Source organism: Neopelma chrysocephalum, unplaced genomic scaffold (assembly GCF_003984885.1).
Source record: "Neopelma chrysocephalum unplaced genomic scaffold, ASM398488v2 Primary Assembly neopelma1_69, whole genome shotgun sequence".
In the NCBI taxonomy this organism is placed as follows: domain Eukaryota; kingdom Metazoa; phylum Chordata; class Aves; order Passeriformes; family Pipridae; genus Neopelma; species Neopelma chrysocephalum.
The window spans coordinates 3,956,562-3,974,593 of record NW_020897729.1 but is presented as its reverse complement, the minus strand read 5'-3'; the positions used below and the strand labels follow the sequence as shown (position 1 = coordinate 3,974,593).

General features: G+C 41.4%; 1 protein-coding gene and 1 long non-coding RNA gene across 10 annotated transcripts in view; one reads left to right on the top strand and one right to left on the bottom strand.

Moving 5' to 3' along the window:
* Nucleotides 1-3,001: 3,001 nt before the first annotated feature.
* Nucleotides 3,002-16,926, bottom strand: LOC113968658. Its single transcript, XR_003534585.1, has 3 exons — nucleotides 16,612-16,926; nucleotides 6,147-6,274; nucleotides 3,002-3,885 (listed from the first exon to the last, which is right to left on the bottom strand). It is a non-coding gene; the product is annotated as an uncharacterized LOC113968658 (long non-coding RNA).
* Nucleotides 16,146-18,032, top strand: part of ATP11B (ATPase phospholipid transporting 11B (putative)) — a 65,347-nt gene continuing 63,460 nt past the window's right edge. For 4 of the 9 annotated variants that reach the window (XM_027685393.1, XM_027685392.1, XM_027685398.1 and 1 more), the window contains exon 1: nucleotides 16,146-16,318. In XM_027685393.1, the coding sequence (XP_027541194.1) occupies nucleotides 16,292-16,318 (27 nt within the window). In that variant the 5' untranslated portion in view covers nucleotides 16,146-16,291. The remainder of the gene's footprint in view (nucleotides 16,319-18,032) is intronic. The other 5 variants (XM_027685397.1, XM_027685395.1, XM_027685389.1 and 2 more) reach the window with 2 other exon arrangements.

The following is an 18,032-nucleotide window of genomic DNA, read 5'->3' as shown; positions in this document are numbered from 1 at the left end:
TTTGAAAAAATGAGTGGATCTCATTCCACAGCACCAAGCCCTTTATAGAAATATTCCTCAACAGAGAAATGTTTCTATGAAATCAGCTTTCAGAACTGGTTTATGGATACCTTTAAGACAGCGTCTTCCTTGCAGAAATTCTGCCAAGCTGTGGATATAGCCAAGACTTCTATTTGTATAGGCTGAGCTGAAGATGTGCTGGTAAAGAGTAATCCCTGCTATCCCCACGTGAGCTCTTCCTTTGACAATATTAAACATTTTTCCCAGTGTATTGGCTGCCAACAAGTGGCATAGGATATCATAACTACTTTTCACTCCTGTCTCATACTTTCCTGACTATGATTTTTGACTGTGCTTACTTATGGCTGTGTTGAAAGAAGACAATGTAAATCAGAGAGTCTTAGTTGTTCTGTTGTTCCATTTGGTATGCAGGTTTTAAATTATTATAAGCCCATGCCTATAAAAGTGTCCTTGTTTCCATTACCTGTGTTTGGCTTCCAAGCTACATACTGAAATTTATAGATATTGTGCAGCCTACAGATGCTTTATGGAAGAACTATGTCCTCCATAGGCTTTGAAACTGAGACTGTATTTGAGTGGAGATCGTGTTCAGGGACCAGAAACAAAGAACAGGCTGAAGAAATGCAGTTTCTTGTGAGAATAACGGCTGGAATTCTAAAGGCATTCAAAAATGGCTGGAAGAGACTCCTGAGTTATTTCAGGCACTTCAGAGTAAATGATCATGCCCTATTTGTACAGTCTATGATGTGACAGGAACAGAGATTCATCACCTCAGTCCCGAGGTGTTGGTTGATGCCATTAATATTTATATTAGCTTTTCAGGGTGCCAGGAATCACTCAGTGCTCCTGAGAATGGTCCTCAGAGAAGGACCATTGGCAAACTAGAGCCAATGTCTCTTTGGGTTTTGCATTCCCCAAAGCTGAATGTTGTGTCATCCTCTTCTACTTAGATGCTGAGTGGCACTAAGCAGTGATCTCTACTGCACACAGGGAGTGGCTTGTCCTCCTGTGACATTTCTGAGTTCTCAGAAATTACCAGAGAGCTCTTAGGACCTTGCTGGGGCAAGCAAACAGACATCAACACTTTTACAAAAATGCAAGTGACTGGCACTGTGCTTTAAACTTAAAAAAATCTTCTTGCCATATCATTCAGGTATTTGTAGCAAGGATCTGAAAATGTAGCTTGAAAAATGCAGATAAAGCTGATTAGTCCAGCTCATAGTACAGTATTGGTAAAGCACAAATGTTTCTGACCACTTTTCTCTGGACTGGTTCAGCTTGCTTTTGATTATATTTTGAATTTGCGTCATCTTGAATTTTTCCCTGTAGCAGGTGCAGATGAGTATAAGAACTGAAGCAGAGAGCAGCAGTGTGCTGCTTGGGGAAATGGCAAGTGACTCTATAATTTACTCAGTGGTGTGTTTCTACTTATAATTATTGCTAATTCAAAAAAAATCAGTGCAAATTGCATGACAGCACTGTGTAAGACGAATGCAGAGATAAAACATGAGCACAACCCGTGCCTTGTAGGCTGACAAATGAAGTGTAAAGCGCTATTGTTTGTTTACTGACTGCCTGAGCATGAGATGAACGATTATCTCTGCCTCGAGAGGTAGCCCAAGGTTTCCCGTGGTATCAATCTTCCTGTTTGTGATTCATTTGTGCAAACAGTAGAAAGCTGAGCATGTAACTGTGAAGGCAATTACTCAATTACTTCTCTGCCTCTTAAAAATTGTGTTCCTTCTCCGTTCCCTTTTGAAACTCAGGGTTGCACCGGAGCGAGCCAGGGAGGGTGAGCCCCACTCCAACCTGGACATGACAGGGCAGGTCCAGAGCCACAGTTGTGCCTGTAAAACATCTCCACTGTGAATTGCTGCTTTCCAGCAGCAGGGTGTTTCTAATGAGCTCACATGCAGTAGGAGGAGAAGCCGGATTCACCAAGGTACACCCAGGGCTGCCGAGGTGTGGGAGCAACCTGTCGTCCCTCCCTGGAGGAGGTGGCACTTATGTTGGTGTCAGGAGACTGTTGGACAGGGTTGGTTTTAGGGTGTGACATCCTTGTTGTGCTTCCTGTGCAGAGGCACGAGGAAGCCGCAGGGGTGAGGGTTCACCCGGCTCACACCGCAGCTGCAACGGCAGGATGTGCCTGACATAAGTGCAGTCCTGGGCCTGCTCTGTATTCTCTATACTGGCCCAGCTAACAGCAAAAAAATAAATAAATAAGACAGTCAGGTGTGAGCCTGATAGGTGTTTGAGTCCTCTTCCAACCCCGGTGTAAGATGAGAGCAGAGCACCAGCGAGTCTGGGCAGCTCCTGCCATCTTTCCCTGCTGCAAAACCATCACCTTGTGCTTGTCCCAGAGGGTCCAGCTCACAGCACCTCAACTGGGTACTTTGGAAAGCTTGTCTCCCTCTCTCTCTCTCTCTTTCCCCGTCCCTCCCCCTATACCAGAATCTCAAAGAGTATTTCACCTCTAAACTGCTGTGGGGTGAGGTCTCTGCAAAACCCCCTCAGCAGCGTGCACCACACGGCAGCTGGGTCTCGGCAGCATTAAATCCCTGGTCTTGCCAGGACGTGCCAGGTAACATTACTGTTTTCCCACACCAAGCATTTAAATGTTGTTTTGCCTTTACTTGTGCTTCTTTCTTTCTGGTTTTGATCTGTAAATACTTCATTCACTCCACTTCTGGTCATCTGACTGCCCACAAAGCACTACTTGTCTGCAAACCAAGCTGGAGGAGTAAACAGGAAAATAAAAAAATCTCCCAGTGAAAATTGTGGAAAGCATAATCTTTTTAGTGGAGTAACACAAAGGCAAAGCAGTGACTAGACAGAAGTTTGTAAATATTTACATAAATAAGATATCTGATAATAATGGACTCTGAAATCCAGTGGATACCTTAAATCCAATTAACAATAGTCTTGCCTCCATCTTTAACAAAGATGTGATTGAACACTGCAACATGAGAGAGGACTGGGCTGCTTCTTGTTTGAAGTCATTAAGTAAATAATAGATTTTTTTTTTCTATCCCAGACTAAAAATACCTACTTTCACCAAAAAGTAGGATCTGCGTATGGCACATACTGAGTGAAACTCCCTGGCCTGTGACAGGAGAAAGTTTAGACTAGTAGGTCTGACTGGTCTGTGAAGCTACATTATCATCAACCACTAGAATAAATGCTTTAAAATTAACTTTGTAGTTCCTTATCAGGTCTTGAAGAGAGCATTAAAAAAATGAACAGTGGGAATATAATGAAAACAATACGAGACACAAAACCCTAATCTCCCAACTCACCAGGCCATTGAAGACCCTAAAGAGAAACTGAATCACTTCTTGGTGTATGAGAAGTACCTCAGAAAAGCACCTCTGTGTAGCAGATCTGCTCACTGAGACAAATAAAACACCAATGACTTAAAAATCTATTCTGTAATGTCTATGTCAAGTATTGTTAACTTTTGCCAGAACCATCTTTCCTGTAATGGCAGTGTTGGAAGGATGGGGACTAGTTGTCCCTCAGGAAATGCACTGTTGGTACAGCCAACTCACAGCACTATGGACTAATTATGAACAAAAAATGCAAACAAACACAAATCATTATTTGACCATACTGGCTTTTCTCCTGGAACTCAGTTTGGGTGCTAAAATAATGTGCACCCCCCTGAATTTTCCTGGTTTGCCCAGTCCTTGTTTGTGTAGCCAAGGGCCTGCAGGAGCATCACTAGTGCCTGATAATGATAAAAGAGGTTAATTTCCATGAATCTGTTGGAACTGATCTTTCAGATGATTGACTCTCTCTATCCACATATCATTTCCTTCCTTTCTTCTCTCCAATTCAAACACTGTTGATCAGCTTTCATTAAAACTGAAAAAAAAAGAAAAGAAAAAGATAAATTATTCTGCAGGAAATAGAGATCTTTGAGGGACTTTTTTTCTTTTTTTATAATACACTTAACCCAGCAGCACCATTACATTGCTAGTAGAGTGGAAGTGTATACAGTACAGGCTGCTGCCTCAGCTATCTGATCTTATATAGTACTGTCTATCCGTGTACCAATTTGTAACATGTCCAAAGCCTTGTGAAAGCATCCCCATGTGTAGAATTACATTTGTGTCATATTTATTTAATGACAGATCTGCTAATACAGCACCTGCTCAACAGAGTTGCAGACTACATTGAAATCAATCACCGCATGCAAACTGCCTTTAGCAAATGGGATAGGTTATCTGCCCAGCTTAACTATGCATATCTGTGTGTGTTCATCTTTTTTAACACAGCTATTAATCTGGACTGTAAGACTTTTTAGACACAGATTAAATGTTTTTCAGTTTCTACTGCGTTTAACTAAATGAAAACTGGTGCTCTTGCTAGAGTTGGAATGAAGCTGCTGGAAGTCAGTGGGTGTCAAGAGTCAGGGCCTCTGCATAATTAGGGAGAAAATTCAATATCCAGCCAAAGCTCTCGCTAAAGCCAGAGTTTCTTCTAAGTCTTTGTGTGCATGTCCTTGGAGATGCATTTAGAGATGTTTGAGCTTGAAAAGGCCATGTTGGGGTTACCACTTTCTGGAGATGCCTTTCTGGGATGCTTGTGGCTGCAATGAAGTATCCTGGGCTCTGACCTGCTGTCAGACTGGGGCGCGTTCTGCTCGTCCTCCACATCGGATACGTCTCAGAGAGGGAAAATCCCTTTCCACTGTGATATGTTGACCTAAAGCCCAAGGGCCTCATCCTCATTTCATTTACATCCCTGTTGTAACTCCACTGTTACTTACGTAGACTTCTTCGTGGAGGACTACCACTCCTAAATGCCTCCAAAATACAAAAATAAACATTTGTCTCTATACATTTCAACAGAGTTTCCTTGCTTTGGAAAACTGTTTTATTTAATTTGTGTTTTTAACGCTCACTTGGAAGCTGGAAGTACTTGAGCTATAAAAGGAGCTTTGTGTACTTGATGCAGCTGACTTGATTTCCATCATGAAAAATATATTAATCATCAGCTGCAGCAATATGTCTTGAATGTTTCTGATTAAAGTGTCCCCCAGAAAGATGTTCTAAAAGTTGAGGTAACCAAAAGAAATCTGGTTGGGCTTTTCTTAAGGCACTGGTATGAATTATAACATAAACAATGTTATATTAAATAAACATTACATTTTAATTAATGATTAGTGATTCAGTAAATAAATTAATGATTCTGTATATTATCAAAGACTGACAAGGGCTTAATTCTGGTCATCACTGAAGGGACAGCCAGAATCCTTCCATGATTAATATAATTGTCTTTTATTCATGGTTTTGGATGAAAAATACAGTGGGTATAAAAACTGACAGTGTTTCTTTAGTTTCAGAGGCAACTTTCATATCGGTGTTACAGGGCCTCACTGCCATAAATCAAACAAGATGGTCCATCAGCTCCTTTCCATACACACTTCTTGCTTTCTGGTTAAAAGACTATTTTTCAGACCTGCCATGACAGAAATCTTTACCCACTCAAATCCTTACCCACTCAAAAAGAGCTTTTCTGTAGCAGGAGATACCAACAGAAAAACTGTTTCTCAGCTGTATGTGTGCCATCATTGTCACTATAAAGGGCACTGGCAACTGAAAAATATCTGACAAATTGACAGCTTGACAGCGTCCCGAGATGGTGAATTAATCCACCTTGGCAGAAGGCTGTTGATGAATATTTAAATAGGTTAACAGTCAACATCAGAACCCTGAAACCAAATACAGGCTGGCAGCAGAAGGGAACAGGTAAATCTGATATCTAAATTATACTGTTAGTACTGTGCTTCAATCTCAGAACGAAAATTAGATCCTCAAATCTGAAATAAAAGAGTTAATACTCTTTCTTAACAGATTTCTCTGAGTAACCACCTTTTCTTCAAAAGAAGGTGTTTGTTTCCTTTAATTTCCTTTTAATTGCCTTCACACAGGCAAATCCCCAGTTCCTTATTCAGCTCAAAGACACACACGTTCAAATAGGAAGTTGGGTAAGTTTGAGAAAGAAAAATATATTAAGAATAAGTAAATCCTATCTGGGTTGGTGTTGATAAATTTTGAACATATCCATGAGTCCCTCAATTTCTCTGGTCTTTCTCCCAAAACTTGATGAGAAATACTTACTAGTTTGACCACCTATAACAGACAGACAGACAGACAGGAACACATCTCTTTGGGGTGGCTTTCACGGTGGTTTTACAGATGACATCTGTAGTCCTGAGGACACCATCAGCCCAACACCAGAGCTGGAACTGCAATAAAATGAGGAGTGAAAAAGGAACATAAGGAAGCGCTGCAAGGATGTAGACGCTCTAACCTCAGCTGTTCACTGCTGTGCTTTCTGGGTCACCTGCAGTATCTTTTTGGCAATATGCAGAAGGGCAAACTCAGCTGGCACTGCATACATTTACCTTGCAGAATATCATTAAAAATGTACAACTTGGACCGTGTACTTTGCCCATATCACTTTTGGGTACTTGCGGGTGGCATTTCTCCAAAGGGCTAATGCAGTTCGATAACAATTGTTTGTGCCATCTGTGGGCTCTCTAATGAATTCTTTGACTAACCCAGAATCCTGTTTGGCTCCAGAAAGGCTCCAGGGCAGCCATGCAAGTCAGGTGCACTGGAAACTATCTATTTTCTAAGGATAACTCAAATCCATGTTAATAATGAGAGATAGTGCCGGTGAAATCCATTTTCATTGTGCAAATTGAAGACTGCTTCTCATGGGAATCTGTTCTGGGTCCAGTACTGATCAGCATTTTCATTAAGCATTTGGATTAGGGAATACTGTGTTATTATATTTGCAGATGATAACAACCTGGGAGGAACTTTGAAGGAGAGAAGCCAAATTCAAAACAATCTTGGTAAAATAGATAAATAGCTTGGGTGGTGCTAAAAAAAAATGGTCAATGAAAAAATAGGAATTACTTAAGAATAATTGCATGAACATTAGATATAAAGTGACTGATTTGGCCTGCCAGAAAAAAAAGCATGCGTTTGCCAGGAGTCAACAGTGTAATAGCTATAGGGGAAAAACACACCATATCTTGTTATGGGTTATACAAATACATGTGAGATAAATGAAATTATTTTTCCACTGCGTGCAGCACAGATAAGGCCTCAGTTAAAGTACCAGCTCTGTTTGGTACTTGTCAATTCAGAAATGAGGTGGCCAACTGGATAAAGTCCAGATGAGAGCAACAAAAATAACCACGGATTTCATCAGAAAAACTTAAAGAAACTGGGTGTTCTGCAGGTTAAAGAAGGACTATTTTCAGATAGTACAAAGGTACTGCTCACTATTGTTCCTCATATTTGGGCCAGGATAAGAAGCAAAAAAATTTACCTTCTGGTGAAGCAGATCTAGGTTAGAAGTTCAGAAGAATGTAATGCTTTGGGGAATATTGAGCGTTTGTAATTGATTTTTAGGAGCAGCTGGATGACCAGGATTGGCTGGTGCAGCAGGCCTTGGGCAGGAGTGTGGAGCTGGAAAACTGCTGCCCATTTTATTTTCTAGAAAACAGTTGCTTAACTCACAGCTGATGTCAGTGATATTGAAGTATTTGAATATATTTTTTTGTGGAAGAAGCAAAATTGGGGATAAGCAAAACAGAAGGAAATATATTAACTTAAAAAACGTGAAATGCTGTTGTTTTGCTTGCAATGGCTCGTCATCAAATAACATAAATATTATATGCTGAGCTGTTCTCTTACATTTTAGCAGGTATGGTTGTACCTGCCATGGAACCTGTAAATTATCAAGTACCTAGTAAATTCATCAGTCAAGAAACTTTACTATTAACTATAATCTCATATTAGATTTGAAGTTTTCATATAATTAATACAAGCAATCATGTCACTACCATTATCATTGTGATGCTTATATGCCTGGTTGTGAAAGAAGCATGAGTAGTGTAGAACACAATAGCAGTAATTAAACTGCTCAATGTAACTGGAAAAGAAGACAGACACCTGAGATCTTATTTCCATTGACAGGCACTAAGGTTTGGACTGCATGTGTTCTTTTAGCCTCTGATCCGATAATATTGCCAATTGTGTCACTAAAGGTTAGTTATGCAAGGCAAAACTTGGGTAATCTGTGTGGATTACCCAAAAAAAATACTATAAATATAAATTTCAATTTGTAAATACATTTACAGTGATCGTGTTGGGTTTTTTATTCCAGATATATTTTGACAAATAGATTCATGGGAAGTATGATAATAAAAAAAAAATAAAAATTGGAGAATATTTGTAGGTCTCATTCACCAATTTATAAATGTGAATTTTTTCTGCTTAAGAATGATTTCTCTTTTAGCAAGCAAGAAATAGAAGGAATAATATGTCAAATGTGAAACAGCTCATTCTTTCAGTACTTCCCAAGAATAACTTCAGTAAGATCTGCAGAGGAGGGATAAACCTCCAGTGGCCTAGCATTGTTCCCACTCAAGTCAATGAAAAGCCTGCTATTTATCAGCTGGACGATCTCACAGCTATTTTAGCAATTAGGTTCACATAAAGAATTAATTACATAAAATTATAAGCAATTTGTAGACAAATACAAAGAAATTAAATTAACTGGATAAATTATATGCTATGAACCACTCAGCTGTAATAGTTATCTTTTGCTAATGTGCACCCTTAGAAATATTCCAAATAAAAGATACAGTTCAATAAAAGTGATTTAGAAAAAAAAATAATTATAATTGTCATAAGATTACTTAATTGATATGGGGATTACCTTAAAAAGTTTTGGATGAATTTGTTAAGTCAGTAAATTCCAAAACATCTCCTGGAAATGTATCACAAAACAAAATCACTAGCACTCCCTCCCTTGTTTTTCTGAGCCTAGCATTTAAATCTGCACTGGATACTGTCCCTCCTGGCCATTTTTCATGGAGCCCGTGAAACAACTTCATATTACACCAGTGGCACAAATCCTAGAGTAAAATCAGAAACAGGGTTAGGTTGCCCACAGGGAATTTAGTGTTCCAAAGCTAGAACTGATTTATTACCAACTGGTTTGTTAATAGCTGTCTTTGATATCTACTGGCTACTTTGAATTATGCATTGTTGACATACCCTCGGCCAATTTCTACTGATACTAATAAAAAAGTGAAAACAATAGACATTCAACTAAGGACAGAGTAAAAAATATTTAAAGATCTCTAGATTTCTTCCAATAGATGCTTCAGCAGGGTGAGGCTGAACATCTTATAGCAATAGCATCAGTAAAGGACCTTGGCTGTGATCAAATATACAGTACAGGAAGCTGGCAGAAGGCTTCTCATTCCATTAGAACCATTACCAACTAAAAATGTATGCTTTCAGAACAAGACAGGAGATTGGGAAACAAAAAATAAAAATATGCAAGGAAATCACAAAATATGGGAGATTTATAGATTTACAGCTGCAGCAGGCCTAGATGGAGAAAGTGAGACAGCAGAAAAGGGATTAGGATTAGGATTGCTTATGCACTTATATAACGTTTGTTCTAAATTTGATTACAGTACTCAGTAAAATGAGAACTCAGTATTCATCATGCACAGCAAAAAACTTCACATGTCAGCATCATCATTTACATTTGCAAAAATAATTACGAATCATTTGTAAAATGCTTTAATTATGTTAATCAGCCAATGTTTTGCTACACTTTGAAGACATAAAGCATTGTAGGAACTTCAGACAGAGCAGCCATATGTTTGTTTGTCTCATATGGCTGCAGGAACATCATCTGTCATGTTCACAGCTACTTTTTTTTTGCCTGCAGAGACCACAGACATCCCTGCATGGTAGATTATTGTACCCTACTTCTAGAATAGTAGGCCACAAAGGGATTTTTAAAAATAAAATATATACACACACATTCTCAGATTTTGAGTATCCAGCTTCAGATTCATAAAGCTTGAGTTTAAGTGCTAAACACTTCCTATGGTTTTATTCAGTCTATAATGAAGTTTGACTCTGAAATTATAGACAGGTTTTCAAAACCCTGAGCCTGCATGATTTTTCTTGAAGCTTAGCCAGAAGTGAAATGGGAAGCTGTTGTGGAATCAGTGGTACCATGATTTGTCATTAGACTTTACTTATACTCTGCCTATATGATACACAACTTGTCCTGTTGTCAGGAACTGCTTGGAGCCAGCACAGCATTGCTGGTGGACACACCTAACAGGAGATTTGCCTGGATATAAGAAGCGGGTTATAAACCCACGTGTTAACACTTGGTTTAGGTAGGAAGGACGGTGGTTAAAGAAAAGCAGGTGGAAAGATAGGTCCCATCATAAACACCAGCCAGAGATATGATTAATTTACAATTTCTGAAGTGCCAAAACTTTACTCTAAATACTGTGTGGGAAGGAAGAAGTGTTTTTGCCAGCTTATTCTGTTTGGTAAATGCTTTTGCTTAACCCTTTTGCTGTATAAAATGCATCTCTGTTAGCAAAAATTGCTTTTACAGCTATACTAATGAACAGCCTCACCAGTGTTGAGTAAGTGCAAGCTAGTGATTTTGTCTGGATCGGTGAGACCTTCTTCCCGCTGATACATCTGAAATCTGTGCTCATGGCCAACATTGGCAAAGATTTTGTACTTTGTCCTTTACAGCCCAAGGTGGCTGTATCAGTTTTAGATGAGGCACTAAAATTTTCTTCACCTCTCCAAAGTGTCTGTCTTGCCCCTCAAAACTGTCTCTGCCTTGTTTCTCAAGGCATTTGGGTAACCCAGACAGGCCAAAGTCATGCCCTCCAGTTCAATCTCTCACACTATTGAAAAAGGGGCAAACTCACTGATATTGGGTAATACCCAGCACTTAACACTGATGCACATACTAAAATGGTGGGGACTGTTTGCTTCCCAATTTAGGAGTGCTGAATTAAGGCTCTCCTAAATTCTTTTGTCTTTACTAGTGAGAGAGGAGCCTTGAAAAGGAGCTCATGTAATCACAGCTGGTTGCTGCTCGGAGAGGTAAAATCATCTGCACCCAGGTTAGGTTTTCAGCGTTCAAGCTGGCTACAACCCAGCCAACAGCACAGCAAGGAACACCTCCAGGAATATCTACCTCATAACTGGAATGCAGTACAGGGACATGTCAGCTGGCTTTATATGAGCTAGCTCAAATACTAAAAAGCTGAAGCTTAGAAAGATAAAAAATATGTTATGTTAGTTTTGACAACCTTACTTCATAACTAAATCCCACAGAGATTTACGTGACTTGTAAAGTCTGAACCAGAAGGCGCTCTCAGAAACCCTCTATCCAATTCAGCAGTTTGTTCTCCAAGACATGGGATACTGAGGTTCTACATGAGGGTGTTTGAAATCCTACCTCCCACTACCTGGAGAATATTCCATACTTCTATTTTGGAATAAGCTTATTAAGCCAAGAGAGAGTGTACAGCCATGAACAGAATTCCTGTGTTCCTTTCCCACAAAGTTCTCAAACTCCTTTCCAAAGGAATATATCCAGGTGTGTAACTGTTTGTATTACAGTTGTCATGGTAGTGTCCTAGGAGACCAGTGTCAAGGGACCTAATGCTAGTCCCTATGTATATTCTCCAGGACTGAATCTTTCTTTATCCACTCCATGGTCTTAAACGAGGTGAAAGCAGGAAAAAAATCCCCATAGATCCCATATATTATGAGTGTTTATTAAGAAATCCCAACATTGATTTGCATCCTTTTCTGCCTGGTACTTTTTCTAAGGTTAACCATGAGGGGATGTGTGAATGTCATCAATCACTTGGGCTTATAAGTTAGAAAAGGAAATTGTTATAACAGGATGAGGATAAGAATGAATTAGTTGGAAAACTGTATTTTTATAAATCATTAAATAAAGTCTGGGGAAAAAAAATCACATTTTATAAGGATATCCAAATTTATAACATAGAAAAATGATATCAATGTCCAGGATATAATAGCAATTAACTGATTATCTTAACCATTTCCTCACTAAACCTTTGTTTTGCACTTTCCATCAAGACAGGACCATTGGAGACGTTCCAAACTTTATGAGCTGTGGATTCAAAAATTCATCTCTTCCCTTAAAAAAAAACAGAAGAAAGGAAAAAAGGGCATGAGCAAACAGGGTTTTATTCTTCATCCTGGTCATACTCAGCTTTATGAAGATAAGGGATGGCTTTTCAAGATTTCCTCTTTTGTCTAATCACGGACAGTTTCCCTGGGGAAAAAGAAAACGAAACAGTTCTAGAGAAAGCCACAAGCCAAACATTGTGGCCTACAGACAACACGCAATTAAAAAGTTAACAGTGGGGCTGAAAGGGAAGATGAACTATAATGTCTTCCACAGCTTGCTGTTATCCTGGGGCCTTGCAAACTGAGTTGCACTGATCTTGACTTGCATTTAGCAGGCCAGGCTATTCCACACTGCCAGGAGATGAGGTAAGTGTAGAGCATTTTCTCATGCAGTGTGGTGCAGTGCAAAGTCTTGTGTGTGTGTGAAGGGGACTGACAGGTTTGACCTTCTGTGTGCCACATGGAGCCCCTCACCTGGCACTCTGGGATCCAGCTCTGTTGGGCTGAATGTGTTGGGTAGAAGTTGAAGCTCTACACTGCAAACAAAGCTCTCAAGTGAAAAGAAAAAAACAGTAATGGAAAAGTGAGGTTTTACATCAGGATCCAGGTTTTAGCAATTGAGAGAAAGGGTAAGAAGAAATAACAAAATAATGCATTATTGTAGAGATCCAGTAAGTGTCTTGGAAATGTCACCTTGTGCATCCTGCAATTTAATCTGATCCTATTTCTTGCAGGGCACAAAAAAAGGAGTGACAAACTGCACACAAGGTTTTCCTTTAAAAAGTTCAGTTCATTTTCTAATGCTTTTACTTTTTCCCTGAAGACTGGTTGCTCTAGGTAAGAATGTCCATGTGTCTTTAGATGAAGGGCCTTGTGACTGAAAATCAGCCACTTATTATCTATATATAATGCTTCAGCCAGTAAATGAATGCTTGTGGAAAGATGCCTTGAAGAAACCCTGTGTCTTTCAGGCAGCTTTTTGTCTCCATGGATTAGAAACAAAACAGGCATTTTTATAGTACACATTTTTAATTAGCACCATAGTTATCTAAGTAAATAATGAGTAGATTAAAATACTCACTTAAAGAAATTACATTTAACTAAAACCAAAATAATGACTGAGATGAATTCTCCACCAGGAAGACAGTGTACTGTAAAGAGTATTGCTGCTCTTTGCTACACAAATCTCCATCCCTGCTCCACACCTCATAGGCTTTGCTGTTTTTCTGTTTGGCCCCAAAGGACAGAGGTGTTTTTCAGCTGCAGCACAAGACCTGGGCTGCCCCAGTGTCAGAGCACCAGAGCACACCATCCCCTTTGATATCAGGTGCCTCGTTTGCACTGCAGCAGTAACCTGGGAACCTGGGATGGGGCTGGTTCACCGAGGGATGTGACAGGCGAAAGGGTTCAGCTACCAAGCACTTCAGAGTTTCAAAGGCAGAAATGCTGGGGGCAGCTCACCCTCTGGCATCAGTGCTGCACTTTCATCTCATCTCATCTTGTACCAAATGTGGTCACACAGCACGACAGCACTTCACCAGCTCCTGCTGAAGAATAGCCCCAAAACACCGTTCAAGAATAATGGAAATGCGTGAATGTCTTGCACAGGAACAAGCTCAGGGAGTGACATCAGCACCCCCAACGTCAATTTGATGGTTGCATGTTCAGGCAATGATTCTGTGGTTACCAATGCTTAATTTTATAAACCTAAAAGTAGCACCATTGATTACATAAGAATTACTCATGCACATCTAATTAAAAGCTTGCTGGACCTAACATTTAAGTGTGTGTTTTTATGTTTGTGTACACATTTTTGTATCAGACAACATTTGTATCCTGATCTTGCTAAATAAACATCTGAAATCATTGCTCTCATAGATACTTAACTGGGAAGCTTGGAGTCTCATCAAGAGAGCCTTAGTGATGGGTTAAACCTAATCTTCATATCAGAAGGTGACTTTTTCTTCAGCAGTTGCTTTTTTTTTCTGTATAAGCCAGCTGTGTGAATGCAGGTGAGGCTTCAGGGCAGTATTTTAAAGTGGGATCTCTGATGTGGGAATCTTAATTCTTAATACAGTTGACCTTTGATTTGAGAAGTGCTGGAGTGTTACTGTCTAATCAATATCTGGCTTGAATGCTCTGCTTCAATTTTCTCCTCTGAAAACTATTTATCTCTCAAGGGTGAGATGAAACTTCATAAATGTCTAGTGTGAGCTTTTGGACAATTTAAAAGGCGCAAGGTTCTACTGGGCAGGATGCTTGTAAAGAATGTTATTCTGGTGGAATTTTGCTGCTGCAAATTTCTTGCATGCAGCAAAATAATATCATCCTATCAATACACTTTCATTCACTAAGATACATACTTCTTAAAGTGAAAAATACAAACTGCAGGGTTCAAATCACTTGCAAATTGCTTCCAAGTTTTGTCTGGTGAAACAGTATCATTACAGCAATGTGGAACAGAAAGGGCAAAGCAGCTTTATGTAACACAACTGCAAGCCATGGAAACAGAGCCTTGCAGAAAGTGCAACTCGAATTTGACAGGGACAGAGTGACAAATATACTTGCACTTCAGAGAAACGGCATACAAATTTTAGTGTGTAGTGGTCAGGACCCTGTTCTACATCTGATGATAAAGAAGGGGCATGAATATTGAGTGTATCAGTTAAGCTTCTGGCTTAAGGCCACTCTCCAGGCAACGTGCCATAGCTATGAAATCACTGTTATTTTCGACTTCACATTAGATGAATAGGGTAGTGCAAGCTGTTTGAAACTCAGCTTTGATGTATTTAAATGTTTTGAAATAATGCCTAGCATTTGATACAGAGTTTTGTTAACATTAGCTTTCCAAAGTGCCTGATAAAAATAGTTTTATTCCCTGCTGTTTTAATGTTATTTTTCTAATTAAATGCAGATGCTTAAACCATCAGCATTCACCACAAGATTTAGTTGTTCAGACGTTATATCATCTATTTTAATCCTGAATTATGTTCTAAATTTTTAACTGAACACTAAACACTATGGCAGATATGATTATGACTCGTTGCTGTATAGCATAATTCCCTGGGAACAAATGGGAACAGCAGGAACAGTGCTCTTCACACACAAAAACACTTCTCTTTAAGTCAGTGTCAAAGTTGTCTTGGGCTTCACTGAGAACTACATTTGGTCACAAATGCCCAGGTCTTTACTGCTTAAAATAATCTCCTTTGGCTCTTAGTCAGAGGCCCAGAAGCTGCAGACTAGTATCGGTGTGTTGCAAGTGTTTGGTGCTGAACAGAGTTTTGTTTTCTTAAGCAGCAGCTGTTTTCAGAGCAAAATCACAGAATCACAGAGTTGTGATCATCTAATCCACCCCCCCGGCCAAGGCAGAATCACCCGGAGCAGGTGACACACGAACGCATCCAGCTGGGAAGACTTCTTCCAGTGGAAGATTTCAAAGAAATCACTGCCTGACAACACGTTTCAACACCCAATTTTAACCAAGCAGCAGTTCATGACAATTCTGCCAGCAGCAGGGAGAGAGCAGGGCGCCAGATCCTCCCAGCACCTGTTCCTTGCCTTGGGATACCCAGACACTGTGCACTTGTGTTTAACTTCAAACCAGCGGCTATTTAGCCTCTTTATTCCAACACGTGCGCGCTTTGCATTTTTTTACAAGAAAGCAAAGAGATAAAACAATCAAGTCGCGAAGTAGCTTCACTTCGGTAGAAAAGGGGAGTCTCAGGCGCTGAGGCTCTGCCTGAGGGCGCCGAGCCCTGACAGGGAGTGGGATTTCGCCCAAATCCCTGCAGGAGGCTGCTGGAACTCGGGTCACTCGGGCCCACGCACCGCCCTTGCAACCCAGAAGCGGCACCTCGGGGCAGCGAAGCAACGGAGACCCCCCGCAGCCCAGGCCCGGGGCGGACCACCACTGCCCCCCCCCCAACCCTCCGTGCCACCCCTCACTCCGGCCCCGCTCCCCGCCTCCCCCGCCCCGACACGTCACTTCCCGGGGCGGCCGCAGCGCCGGGACCGCCGGGTCTGAGCGGCCGCGCTGTGATGGCGGCGGCGGCGGGGCGGTGGCAGCCGCGGCTCCTCGGGGCCGCGCCGGCGGGGCTGTGCCGCTCCTGACTCGGCCCCGCGCCATGGGGAGCAGCCGCGGCGGGCGGCTCGCCTGAGGCGGCGGCGACAGCGGAGGGCGCGGCAGTGCCGAGGGAGCCCCGCCGCGGGGGCCGCGACCCGCGCCGCCGGGGATGCTGCGCTGGGTCCGGCAGCAGCTGGTAGGTGCCTCCCCCTCGAGCCCCCCTCACTCCCCGGCCCGGCGGAGCCCCAGCTCGGCCGCGGGCCGCGGGGCCGGGGAGCAGCGTGGGAGCAGGGCCGGGGTGCGGGAGGGAGGGGAGTCCTTCCCCCCGCAGGGGCTGCACTCGCATCGTTATTGTAGTTTTTAAAAACATTACTTTTATATTTTTTATCGGAGGTTTTGCGATGTTTATTTGTTTGTTTTTTGATTTATTTTGGTTTCCTTTTCTCGAAACCCCCCTTGTCCCCACAGGGGACAGCGCGTTCCCCTTACCTGTGCCCCTCTCGTTGGGAAGGGCTCCCCAAAACTTCCCGGAGGAATGACGGTGCCTTTATTCCCTGGACCGGCACTTCAGAGATTCGCAGCTTCTTCCTCCTTCCCGTTGCGAAATCTTTTCGAGGCTCTTTAACTCGACGTGCTTTCATCTCGTTTATTTCCCGGTCCCTTTGCAGCCGCTCTGTGCGTGCAAAGGCTTTGGAAGTGACGAGGAATGGAAGGAAAACGTCCATGAAATGCGTTTGGCGAGGGAAAGCACTTGGAAAAGGCAGCGGTGAGGGTGCTTGTCCCCCCACACGGGGGGGACACCCTACTTGCTGTGCGGTGTTAGAGCGAGCAAAGGAAACCAGGCAGCCGAGGCTGTGCTGCTTTAACAGGGAAATACATCGAGTTTGACTATTTTCATTTGAAGTGTTGGCCGGTTTCCTGCCATGTCCAGCGTTGTTCCTCTTGCATTTTCTCTAAAAGAGACATTCTTTCTAAGTAATATATTTGTAAGATAACTTTTTCCACTCACTGCAGTTACCTTGCATCTCAGATGTTGCCCAGGTTAGTACGAGAGCTTACATTAGTTAGGTTTTTAGATATTAATGGTTAAAGCTTCTGTCTCACTAATGATTTTTTTAAGTTCTTGCATCACTTTTTACAAAAAAAAAAAAGGATAAAAATTTTTGTGTTTTCTTTTTTTCCCCGTTTCTTCCCTGACCTCGTTTCCCATGGCCCATAGATTTTCCCGGTTCTGTGTCTGAAGCACAGAGCTTGTGGTGATGGTCTGAGTGCCAGCTTGACAGTGCTCACTAGTTTGGTCCAATACCAAGAGTTACTGACCTGGAAATTAATTGCTCTGTTTGAGCTCTGACTGTACTCTTCTGTTACAGTCATACACACGGTTTTTAGAAGAAAACTTGTTTGGTGTAACATAGCTGTCACTTTTTCCACTTGAAGGTGGCTTGTGGTTTGTGTTTGTGGTTTTCAAAGCAGCGTTATGCAGTCTTCTATAGAGTTTAGATTAGGACTGTATCAGTGCCAGCAATTCATGTATCAAACATGGTTGCTTTTCTCCCAGGGAGTACAGCCCTGTACTTTCAGAAGCCCTGTACTTTTCAGCTTTCCAGAAATCTATTTGCCCGTAATCGAAAGTAAAAGCCTAGTGTGACAGGATGAGCAATAAACCTGGCACTAGGAGGTTTTGGTGCTTCTAAAGGAAACTGATGGGAAAATGACTGTTTAAAGCTCGCACTAGTTTTGGCAGGGAAGGATTAGTGTAGTAGAAAAACAGGATAATAAAAGGTCAAGTTTCTTGAACAGACATTTAAATATGGTACTAAGGGGAAAAAAAATTACTGCAATGATACATGTTTTGTGTTTTTTGTAGATGTCGCTGATGTTAATGGCTTGGTTGTTTCATAGCTCATAAG